The 12,695-nt window shown below is 51.4% G+C and overlaps 1 protein-coding gene across 6 annotated transcripts in view; it reads right to left on the bottom strand.

Moving 5' to 3' along the window:
* KNG1 (kininogen 1) overlaps positions 1-8,156 on the bottom strand; it is a 73,979-nt gene extending 65,823 nt beyond the window's left edge. For 3 of the 6 annotated variants that reach the window (XM_029064952.2, XM_029064944.2, XM_029064935.2), the window contains exon 1: positions 7,854-8,149. In XM_029064952.2, the coding sequence (XP_028920785.1) occupies positions 7,854-8,048 (195 nt within the window). In that variant the 5' untranslated portion in view covers positions 8,049-8,149. Of the gene's footprint in view, positions 1-7,853 lie in introns of all 6 variants that reach the window. The other 3 variants (XM_029064925.2, XM_029064917.2, XM_029064912.2) reach the window with 3 other exon arrangements.
* Positions 8,157-12,695: the final 4,539 nt, after the last annotated feature.

Genomic DNA, 12,695 nt, shown 5'->3' on the forward strand with positions numbered 1-12,695 from the left:
CTTACTATGTGCCGAGCACTGCTCTAAGCGCTGGGGTAGACCCAAGGGAATCAGGTCGTCCCACGTGGGGCTCACAGTCTTAATCCCCATTTTACAGTTGAGGTCACTGAGGCACCGAGAAGTGAAGTGACTCGCCCAAAGTCACCCAGCTGACAAGTGGCCGAGCCGGGATTCGAACCCATGACCTCTGACTCCAAAGCCCGTGCTCTTTCCACCGAGCCACGCTGCCCACCTCCGTGTCTCTGGAAAACCAGGGCATCTTTTCTCCCTGAGGGACAGGGACCGTGTCTCATTCCCACCTGTGGCTTCTCTCCCGGTGCTCAGTACAGTGGCCAGCACACAGTAAGCACTTGGTAAATAACAGTACTACTACTAGCTATTATTAATAATAATGATAATGTTGGCATTCGTTTAGCGCTTACTATGTGCAGAGCACTGTTCTAAGCGCTGGGGGGGGGGATACAGGATCATCAGGTCGTCCCATGTGAGGCTCACAGTTTTAATCCCCATTAATAATGATATCTGTTAAGAGCTTACTATGTGGCAGGGCACTGTACTAAGCTCATTGGACTAAGCGCTGTGGTGGATACAACCAAACTGGGTTAGGCCCGGTCCCTGTCCTACATAATAATAATAATGTTGGTATTTGTTAAGTGCTTACTATGTGCCAAGCACTGTTCTAAGCGCTGGGGTAGATACAGGGTCATCAGGTGGTCCCACGTGAGGCTCACAGTCTTCACCCCCATTTTACAGACGAGGTCACTGAGGCACCGAGAAGTGAAGTGACTCGCCCAGAGTCCCCCAGCTGACAGGTGGCGGACCCGGGATTAGAACCCATGACCTCTGACTCCTAAGCCCGGGCTCTTTCCACTGAGCCACGCTGCCTCTCTACATGGCGCTCACAGTCTCAGTCTTCATCTTACAGACGAGGTGACAAAACACAGAGAAGTGAAGTGACTTCCCCAAGGTCACCCAGCAGGCACGTGGCGGAGTAGACAAGTGGCAGAGCCGGGATTAGAACCCGTGACCTATGCCTGGCTCCGCCGCTCGTCCGCTGTGTGGAAAATGCCCAATCTATGCTCACCTCCCCAGCTCCTGCATTCTACTTTGGGACTTTATTTTTGCATCAGTAATTAATTCCTTTAATGACATCGTCATTATGAAGATAATTTCATATTCCACTTTCAGTGTGAAAAACCATTACGCAGGGACAGCAACTTATCTGCTCACCCTTTGGGAAATATTTTCAATTGCTGTCAAACATTCTAGGTTTAGAATAAATATGAAATATCAATAAATAGACATAAAAAATTAGAATACGCCGGATTGGGGGTGCTTGGGAGCTACTGTGTGTTGGGGACTGAGGAAATTTAGGTTTGATTACATAAGTAACGATGGAACGTCGGCGGGATCTGGGTTCCAATCCTGGCTCCATCACTTGTCTGCTGTGTCACCTTGGGCAAGTCACTTCACATCTCGGTGCCTCAGTTACCTCATCCGTAAATCACCGGGTTCGATTCCCGGCTCTGCCACTCGTCAGCTGTGGGACCGTGGGCAGGTCGCGTCACTTCTCTGTGCCTCAGTCACCTCATCTGTAAAATGGGGATTAACGGTGAGCCTCGCGTGGGACGACCCGATGACCCCGCGTCTCCCCCCAGCGCTTAGAACGGTGCTCGGCACATAGGGAGCGCTTAACAGATACCAACATTACTATTATTAAAATGGTATCTGTTAAGCGCTCCCTATGTGCCGAGCACCGTTCTAAGCTCTGGGGTAGACACAGGGGAATCAGGTTGTCCCACGCGGGGCTCACAGTCTTCATCCCCATTTTCCAGATGAGGTCACTGAGGCCCAGAGAAGTGACTCGCCCACGGTCACACAGCTGTCAAGTGGCAGAGGCGGGACTCGAACCCGTGACCCCTGACTCCAAAGCCCGTGCTCTTTCCACTGAGCCACGCTGCTTCTCCGAAGACCGCGTCCAGTGCGATTGCCTTGTATCTACCCCAGTGCGGCGCCTGGCACGTAGTGGGCGTTTGATACCACAGTTATTATTATTATTATTATTATTATATCATTTTCCAAAAAGTTCTAGAGCGAATCCCATAAGCCCTTTGGTATCAGTGGGTGGACTAAGATGTTCACATTTACCGGCCACCCGCCCACCTCTTAGACCGTGAGCCCAGTGAGACCCGAGCGCCACGTCTGATCTGACGATCCGGTGTCGAACTCAAAGCTTAGCACGGTGCTCGTCGCCCAGTAAGTGCTTAATAAAGCCTTAAAATAAGCCAGGTGGGAAAAAAAGCGAACCTGGCCTACAGCTGGAGAGCCGTGGTGTTGAAAGTGGACTAATTATTGAACTACAAATGCCTACTTCTGAACACTTCCCCCAGTTAGACCGTAAGCCCGTCAAAGGGCGGGGACCGTCTCTATCCGCTACCGATTTGTCCATTCCGACCGCTTGGTACGGTGCTCTGCGCATAGTAGGCGCCCAGTGAATCCTATTGAATGAACACACGACACTCAGGTCCAGCTATGCTTTCCAACTGGGTAGACCCGCAAGGCTGTGTCTAATGATAATAATAATAATATAACTGTGCTATTCGTTAAGCGCTTACTATGTACAGCGTCCCGTACTAAGCGCTGGGGTAGATTCAGGGTCATCAGGTTGTCCCACACGGAGGCTCACAATCTCCATCCCGTTTTACAGATGAGGGACCTGAGGCCCAGAGAAGTGCAGTGGCTCGCCCAAGGACGCGCAGCAGACAAGTGGCGGAGTCAGCCTTAGAACCCATGACCTAGCGAGGAGTCTGGTCCAGTTGGTCTTATTTGGCGAAGAACAGGTAGTCCTAGAGGGAACTGCAGAATTTAGGGAATTTGTGAATTTAAAAACGTCATTTGGCACGTGAAAAAATTCAGAGGGAGACGCTCCGAGGCCGTAACCTGAGAAGCAGCCTGGCCTGGTGAAAAGCGCTTGGGACAGTGCTCGGCACATAGTAAGCGCTTAACAAGTACCGTTTTTATTAACGTGGGCCTGGGAGTCAGAGGACCTGGATTCTAATCCTAGCCTTCCCTCTTGCCTTGGGCAAATCGTCCGCGTGTCTCTTCCCCCGTCCGTAAAATGAGGATTCCAGATCTGTTCTCCCTCCCGTGTAGACGGTAAGCCCCGCGTAGGACGGAGAGTGTGCCACTTGTCAGCTGGGTGACTGTGGGCGAGTCACTTCACTTCTCTGCGCCTCAGTTCCCTCATCTGTCAAATGGGGATGAGGACCGTGAGCCTCGCGTGGGACGACCCGATGACCCTGTATCTACCCCGGCGCTTAGAACGGCGCCCTGCACATAGTAAGCGCTTAACGAATACCAACACTATTATTATCTACCCCAATCAGCCAACGGCATTTTTTGAGTGTTTTCTGACGCAAACGGGGGGGGGGGGCTTGTGAAATAAACCGGGAAGGCTTCCCGGAGGAGGTGGGATCGATGGAGGATTTTGAAGAGGAAGAGAGGGGCAATCCGGTGGATGAGGTGGGGGAAAGGGAGAAGCAGCGTGGCTCAGTGGAAAGAGCCCGGCCTTGGGAGCCAGAGGTCACGGGTTCGAATCCCGGCTCCGCCACCCGTCAGCTGTGTGACCGGGGGCGGGTCACTTCACTTCTCTTCAGTTACCTCGTCTGTCAAATGGGGATGAAGACTGTGAGCCTCACGTGGGACAACCCGATGACCCCGTATCTCCCCCGGCGCTTAGAACAGTGCCCGGCACGCAGTGAGCGCTTAACAGATGCCAACATTATTATTCCAGCCGGGGGTGTGGCGGTGGGGCTGGGGGGGAGGTCGAAGATTCAAAACCGAGGTACAGTGAAGAGGCGGGTTTAGGAGGAGGGAAGAGTTGAAGCTGGGGATCAGCAGGTCAAGCGAGCCGGCTGATACGGAAGGAGGAGAGCGTGGGTGGCGGGCCTTGAAACCGGCCCTCATAGGATGCTCGGAATCGAAGCAACGCTGAAATACCATGGCTGCGTGGCTCCGTGGAAAGGGCGCGGGCTTGGGAGTCGGAGTTCATGGGTTCGAATCCCGGCTCCGCCGCCCGCCAGCCGTGTGACTGTGGGCAAGTCGCTTCACTTCTCTGGGCCTCAGTGACCTCCTCTGGAAAATGGGGATTAAGACTGTGAGCCCCACGTGGGACAACCTGATCACCTCGTATCCCCCAGCGCTTAATGCTTTGCACCTAGTAAGCGCTTTTATATACCACCATTTAACTTACCCCCTTTTTTCTTCATTTTCGTCCCATTCTTAGTTCATTTTATCTCGTATCTCGCTTCCAAGTAAATCGGGCCCCGTCACTTTCTCTGCATTTTTCTTAGCGGCTCCTACACTCTATTTCCTTTTATTTGCCACTGTTATTTCGCACTTCCCAGGTGCCCAGTACAGTGCACCACACCAAGTGAGCTCTTTATAAACGCTACTAACACTGCTAGGACGACGCCTACCGTTACTAATATTCCCGCCCCATTCGGGGTGGCACCTGGAGAGTTCCCAGTCCTCCACCAGTCTCGGCTACGGGAGGGAGAGTCAAGCAGAGGCCTGTCCGTTCCATTCCTAATAATAATAATGTTGGTATTCGTTAAGCGCTTGCTATGTGCCGAGCACTGTTCTAAACGCTGGGGTAGACACAGGGGAATGAGGTCGTCCCACGTGGGGCTCACGGTCTTCATCCTCATTTTACAGATGAGGGAACCGAGGCACAGAGGAGTGAAGTGACTCGCCCAAAGTCACCCAGCCGACAAGTGGCCGAGCCGGGATTCGAACCCGTGACCTCCGACTCCAAAGCCCGGGCTCTTTCCGCTGAGCCACGCTGCTTCTTGGCCAGCGGCTAGCGAGTGGAAGGCCATCTACGGATCCACTACCGGAACGACTGCAGATGGAGGGCGGGGGCGATCTGAGAGAGACGCGTCCGTGGTGTCTCTGTGGGTCGGAAACGACCCGACGGCGTAAGACAAACTCTTCTAGAACCTAAGCTCGCTGTGGGCGTGGAACACGCCTACCGACTCTGATACCCTGTACTCAGCGTGGCTCGGTGGGGGGAGCCCGGGCCTGGGAGTCGGAGGCCATGGGTTCGACTCCCGGCTCCGCCGCCTGCCAGCCGTGTGACTGTGGGCAAGTCGCTTCACTTCTCTGGGCCTCAGTGACCTCCTCTGTCAAATGGGGATTAACCGTGAGCCTCACGTGGGACCGCCTGATGACCCTGTATCTCCCCCAGCGCTTAGAACGGCGCCCTGCACATAGTAAGCGCTTAACAAATACCAACACTATTATTATCATTACTCTCCCAAGCACCTAGTACAGTGCTCTGACACAGTAAGTGCTCAATAAATATGATCAATTGATTACTACTATTACTAGCATGGCCCAGTGGAAAGATCACAGGCCTGGCACTCAGAGCACCTGGGTTCTATTCCCAGCTCTGCCCAGTGCCTGCTGTTTTACCTTGGGCAAGTCACTTCTCTGAGCCTCGGTTTCCTCAGCTTTAAAATGGAGGTTCCACGTCCGTTCCCGTTCCTACTTGGATCGGGAGCCCCGTATGGGTCGGGGACTGTTTCCAGTCTGATTAACTTGTATCTTCCCCAGCAATTCGAGCACAGGCCTGGGAGTCAGAGGGTCGTGGGTTCTAACCTCGGCTCAACCACTTGTCTGCTGTGTTCATTCATTCAATAGTATCTATTGAGCGCTTACTATGTGCAGAGCGCTGGACTGAGCGCTTGGAATGGACAAATCGGATACGGTCCCCGCCCTTTGACGGGCTTGCTGTGTGACCTTGGGCAAGTCACTTCACTTCTCTGGGCCTCGATCACCGCATCTGTAAAATGGGGATTGAGACTGCGAGCCCCATGTGGGACAGGGAATGTGTCCAACCTGATGATAATAATAATAATATTGGCTTTTGTTAAGCGCTTACTATGTGCAGAGCACCGTTCTAAGCGCCGGGGAAGATCCAGGGTAATCAGGTTGTCCCACGTGAGGCTCCCAATCGTAATCCCCGTTTTACAGATGAGGTAACTGAGGCACAGGGGAGTTTAGTGACTTGCCCACAGTCACACAGCTGCCAAGTGGCAGAGCTGGGATGCGGACCCATGACCTCTGACTCCCAAGCCCGGGCTCTTTCCACTGAGCCACCCTGCTTCTCTGATCTGCTTGTGTTCATTCCAGCGCTTAGTACAGTGCCTGGCACATAATAAGTGCTTAACAAATACCACAGTTATTATTATGCTTGACTTACAGTAAGCACTTAATAAATACCATTTTGCTATTTCTACTATTTTTACCATTACTACTATTACAGTCATCACTCCAGCGTAGCTCAGGGGAAAGAGCCCGGGCTGGGGAGCCAGAAGTCATGGGTTCGAATCTCAGCTCTGCCGCTTGGCAGCTGTGTGACCGTGGGCAAGAAGTCACGTAACTTCTTTGTGCCTCAGTTACCTCATCTGTAAAATGGGGATGAAGACTGTGAGCCTCACGTGGGACCACCCGATGACCCTGTATGTCCCCCAGCGCTTAGAACAGTGCTCTGCACGTAGTAAGCGCTTAACAGATACCAACATTATTGAATTCCTTGTTCATTTTTACTATTTTAATCCATTACACTTTCTCTGAATGTCCAAAAGGATGCCATCAAGTATTTCTATATGGAATTATCACCATTCTCTACTTTTTTTAACATACTGTCGCTGGGCACGTTAGAGACTAAAATTGAGAGCCTGTGGAAAAACTGTTACAGATGCCTCAAAACAGAAGGGACTGATTTCTGACCCTTTAGCTCAACTCGTCTCAGTCGGTTTTCATTCTAAAGAGCGAAAGATCGAAGATTAAGGTCTACGCCTCACAGGCGATCGGACTTTGCGGTGGATGAGTGTGGGCGGCCGAATTTGCGAGGTTGCAAAAACTCTCTGACTAAAGGTACAAGGGGGAGGATGGGATGCTTGTGAAATGCCTGTCCAAATAGGGACACCCGTTATTCAAGCAGGGACACCTGTTAATTTTTCTCCCAGGAAAATATGTGGACTCTGGCTTTTACGCAGACGAGGGGTCAATATTTGATTCTCCGTGGCCCGGCGGAAAGCATGTGAGATTGGGGGTCGGGGCTTTGCCACTGGCCATCGGTCTGCTCTGACCCTGGTCTGCGGCGTGTCCTTGGGCGAGACGTTGAAGGTTTCAGGGCTCTGGTTCCTCTATAACTGAGGGTAAAAACGCTGTTCTCCTCATCTCTTAGACCGTGAGCCTCATGTGGGACAGGGGTTGCGTCCGATCTGCTCCTTTTAGATCGTCCTCGGTGCTTAGCACAGTGCTTGGAAAACAGGGCGAATGCTTAATAAATTCCGCTTGTTTACGTGCCTTTAGCCTGTAGGATGGAGGAAAACGTTGCTTCTGGTCTGTGAAGCGAATAATAGATAGCGTATCTCATAGAAAGTTACCACCCCTTCTACACCAAAGACCTGGGCTTGATGATGGGAGAGAGAAGGGTTAGTTTTGATGTCTATTAGTCTTTTCCCTTTTGTCCTCCCCGACGTTGTAAAATCCTTGTGCGCAGGGACCAACCTTCAATTTATGTTTTTTGCGGACGACGTCCGTTGCCTTGTGTAACACTGTGGTCAAAATAACCCCGAGTCTTAACGATAAACCGAGAACGAATAAGTTACAAGACACAGACCCTATAGAGCAGTAAATAATCATTCTCTACCTGTGAACGCTGCAATGTAGGTGTGGAAGAATCCCAGTGACCGGAGCCCCCGGATGCCGAGGTAGCGTCAACAACCGAGCGATTCGGAAAGAAACCCCAGGATTGGGTTAAGGTTGCAAAGATCACTTACCGTCATCGAGGCTTCGGTTACCCTGTACAACAGGAACTGATTGCCGTCTTTGAGGTGTTCGTTATACCACCGCAGGGCCCGGTCCACGGCTTTGAAGACATCGGAATCGTTGCAGTCGACATCTTGAGGTACAGGGGCAGTCCTACTAGGTAGCAGACTGGAGCCGAGGAATAATAGAACACCCAACAGCTTCATCCTTCATGAGCTGAGTCCCCCTTCCCCTTTCCGCCCCGACCCTGTGGACGCCCGGGGGCCGATTCACGGACGGATGAGGGAGCAACTTAGTGCTGATTTTATAAATCCCTCTCCCTCTCTGCCTTTCCTTTAAAAAAAAAAAAAGGGCAGAAAAAGCAAACAAAAGCAAAATGTCGTGTCACCACACTGGATGCAGATGATTGGACTCTGATTCGCGGTACCGTGGACTGCAAACAATCCCATGGTTTATCCAAACAGATGTCATGATGCAACCCGGTCGGTTGACCTGGTCCTGAGATCGGGGGCCCTGTGATAACAATAATAATAATAATGTTGGTATTTGTTAAGCGCTTACTATGTGTCGAGCACCGTTCTAAGCGCTGGGGTAGACACAGGGGAATCAGGTCGGCCCACGTGGGGCTCACAGTCTTAATCCCCGTTTTACAGATGAGGGAACCGAGGCCCAGAGGAGTGAAGTGACTTGCCCACAGTCACCCAGCCGACAAGTGGCAGAGCTGGGATTCGAACCCATGACCTCTGACTCCAAAGCCCACGCTCTTTCCACTGAGCCACGCTGCTTCTCTATGATGCCCTGCAAGTTGGGAAGGGTTGGGAATGGTTGGGAATGGTCAGTCTATTCCAGAGCAATGCACTGCTCCTTGATAACAAAGGAATGCTTGAATTCCACCAAAGAAGCAGAAACTCAGCTCATTCTCGAGTTTCAACCAATCAATCAATCATATTTATTGCACGCTTACGGTGCGCAGAACACTGTACTCTTGGGAGAGCACAATACAACAGATCTGGTAGACAAGTTCCCTGCCCACAATGAATGTACAGTCTAGAGGGGGAGACAGACCTTAATGTCAATCGATAAATGAGACCGGGCTTGGGAGTTAGAGGTCATGGGTTCGACTCCCGGCTCCGCCACTCGTCAGCGGTGTGACTGTGGGCGAGTCACTTCCCTTCTCTGTGCCTCAGTGACCTCATGTGTAAAACGGGGATTAACTGTGAGCCTCACGTGGGACACCCCGATGACCCTCTATCTCCCCCAGCGCTTAGAACGGTGCTCTGCACATAGTAAGCGCTTAACAAATACCGACATTATTATAAATGAATAGAGGGTGCAGATCCAAGCGTGAGAGGGATGCAAAAGCGAGTGAGAGAAGAGGGAATGAGGGCCTGGTCGGGAAAGGTCTCTTGGAGGAGATGTGCCTTCAGTAAGGTTTTGAAGGTGGGGAGGGAGTTTCTGTGTGATGTGGAGGTGGATGGGCAACCACCGGAGGCTCTCGAGGAGCGGGGAGACATGGCCCGAACAGCTTTATAGACGAATGAACCGAGCAGCAGAGTGAGGTACGGACTGGAGTGTGGAGAGATAGGAAGCAGGGAGGTCAGCAACGAGGATGATGATAATAATAGTAATGTTGGTGTTTGTTAAGCGCTTACTACGCGCGGAGCGCCGTTCTAAGCGCTGGGGGAGGTGCCGGTTAATGAGGCTGTCCCACGTGGGGCTCCCAGTCTTTTAATCGCCATTTTACAGATGAGGGAACTGAGGCCCAGAGAAGTGAAGCGGCTTGCCCGCGGTCACACAGCCGCCGAGTGGCCGAGCCGGGATTGGAACCCATGACCTCTGACTCCCAAGCCCGGGCTCTTTCCGCTGAGCCAGGCTGCAATCGAGGCGGGAGAGGAGAAGTACCTGGATCGACACGGCAGCGGTCTGGTTGGCGAGGGGTGGGTGGATAGTGGCGTTGTTGTGGAGGTCGAACCGACAGGATTCAGTGACGGATCGAATACGGGGATCGAATGGGAGAGGGGAGTCGAGGATGACGCCAAAGTTATGGGCCTGTGAGACCGGAGGTGCTGTCTACAGTGGTAGGAAAGTCAGGTGGAGGACAGGGTCTGCTTGGGAAGGCAAGGAGTTCTGCTTCGGACGGACGCGTTAAGTTTAACATGTCCCGAAGGCAGGAGGAAATGCGAGACTGCCGAGAAGAGATCAGTGCCGGAGATGTAGATTTGGGAATCATTCCCATAGAGATGGTAGGTGAAACCGCGGGAACAGATGAGTTCTCCAAGGAAGCGGGTATAGATGGAGAAAAAAAGGGGATCTAGAACGGAACCTCGAAGGGCTTCCCACAGTGCGGGGGTGGGAGGCAGAGGAAGAGCCCATGAAATCCACCCTGGAAGAATCACTGGTAAGAATAGTCTAATGAAATGTGACGTCTGTGGAAGAACACTCATGGATATCGCCCTCCAGAATCTCCAGGGACAAGAGAGGGAAGAGTTCTCATCAAACTCATTTGATCAGAGGGGAAACTGAGGTAAAGAGAGTATCTTCCCATGGGCTTAGTACAGTGCTCTGCACACATTAAGTGCTCACTAAATATGACTGATATGCCACGGATCACTTTCCTGTGCCTCACTTCGCTTCTCTGTGCCTCAGTCACTTCACTTCTCTGTGCCTCAGTTGCCTCATCTGTATAAGGGGATGAAGACACGGAGCCCCATGTGGGACGGGGACTGTGTCCAACCTGATCACCTTGTACCTACCCCAGTGCTGAGCAGAGTGCTTGGAGCATAGTAGGCAAGAATTATTATTATTATTTTTAGTCACAAAGCAAAAGAAGGGTGAAGACAGGACTATCACACAGGGCTTTCTTTTCAATTGCATTTATTGATTGCTTACTGTGCGCAAAGCACTGTACTAAGCACTTGGGAGAGTACAGTATAACAACAGACACATTGCTGCCCATGACTATCATCAGTTGTATTTTTTGAGCCCTTACTGTGTGCAGAGCAATCGATCAATCATATGTATTGAGCGCCATGTCGAGAACACCGTACTAAAAATTTGGGAGAGCGCAGTATAGCAGGATTGGTAGACACATTCCCCGCCCTCAAGGAACTTATAGAAGCAGCGAGAAACAGAGAAGCGGCATGGCTCAGTGGAAAGAGCCCCGGCTTGGGAGCCAGAGGTCATGGGTTCGAATCCCCGCTCTGCCAGCTGTGTGACTGTGGGCAAGTCACTTTACTTCTCTGTGCCTCAGTTCCCTCATCTGTAAAATGAGGATGAAGACTGTGAGCCTCACGTGGGACAACCCGATGACCCTGTATCTACCCCAGCGCTCAGAACGGTGCTCTGCACATAGTAAGAGCTTAACAAATACCAACGTTAGTATTATTATTATTATTATTATAGTCCTAGAGGGGGAGACAGACGTCAAATCATGGTTACGTACATAAGTGCTGTGGGGGGCTGAGGATGGGGCGAATGAAGAGTACAGATCCAAGTACAGGGCAATGCTGAAGGAAGAGAAAGTGAGGAGATGAGGGCTTAGTCGGGGAAGGCCTCTCGGAGATGCGATTTTCTGTTCCTTTAAAAGGGAAAACGTCCTGGGAAATAGAAAGGGACAAACGTGGTCACTTCTTTAGCAATCATCGATCGCTGTATTTTTCCGTACACTGTAGGCGCTCAATAAACACTATTGATTGTTTGATATAGCTCTTCTAAAAAACAGCCCTTGTAATCGGGAGGATATGTTTCAAAATCTTTGAAATTGTCACCAGAGCTATGATCAGACTTTGCAAACAATAACCTTCCATATGAAAAGTCGTGAACTTCTACACTGTAAGTTCAGACCTCAACACTGCCCAAACTGCTACCTTGCTGGTACAATCCCTCATAACATCCCGACTGGATTAGTGAATCAGCCTCCTCTCTGATCTCCCATCCTCCTGTCTCTCCCTGCTTCAGTCTGTAATTCACTCCTCTGCCCGGATTATCTTTCTGCAGAAACGCTCTGGGCATGTCACCTCCCTCCTCAAAAACCTCCAGTGGTTGCTTATCAACCTTTGCTGGCAGCAAAAACTCCTCACTGTTGGCTTCAAAGCTCTCCATCCCCTCGCCCCCTCCTACCTCACCTTCCTTCTCTCCTTCTCCAGCCCAGCCCGCACGCTCCGCTCCTCTGCCGCCCACCTCCTCACTGGGTCCCATTCGCGCCCGGCCCGCCCTCGGCCCCTGACCCGCGTCCTACCTTTGACCTGGAACGCCCTCCCTCCTCACCTCCGCCAAACTAACTCTCTTCCCCTCTTCGAAGCCCTACTGACAGCCCACCTCCTGCAGGAGGCCTTCCCAGCCTGAGCCCTCCTTTTCCCTCTTCTCCTCCTCCTCCCCTCCCCGTTCCTCCACCTCCCTCCCTCTGCTCTACCTCCTTCCCCTCCCCCCAGCACTCGTATATATTTGTACATATTTACTGCTCTATTCATTTTATTAATGAGGTGCATTTATCTATGGTTCTCTTTATCTATTTTAATGGTAGTGATGCCTGTCTACTTGTTTTGTTTTGCTGTCTGTCTCCCCTTCCGGCCCATTGTTGGGTAGGGATTGTCTCCATATGTTGCCGAATTATACTTTCCAAGCACTTAGTACAGTGCTCTGCACACAGTAAGCTCTCAATAAATACGACCGAACGAATAAATAAACAGATGAGTTCCTTGTGGCCAGGGAATATGTCTACCTACTCTCACTCAGGCCATGTTTCCCCACTCCTCGAGAGCCTCCAGTGGTTGCCCACCCACCTCCACATCAAACAGAAAATCCTTATCACTGACTTTGAAGCATTCAATCACCTTGTCCCTTCCTACCTTACC

The sequence above is a fragment of the Ornithorhynchus anatinus genome, chromosome 1 (assembly GCF_004115215.2).
Source record: "Ornithorhynchus anatinus isolate Pmale09 chromosome 1, mOrnAna1.pri.v4, whole genome shotgun sequence".
NCBI lineage: Eukaryota > Metazoa > Chordata > Mammalia > Monotremata > Ornithorhynchidae > Ornithorhynchus > Ornithorhynchus anatinus.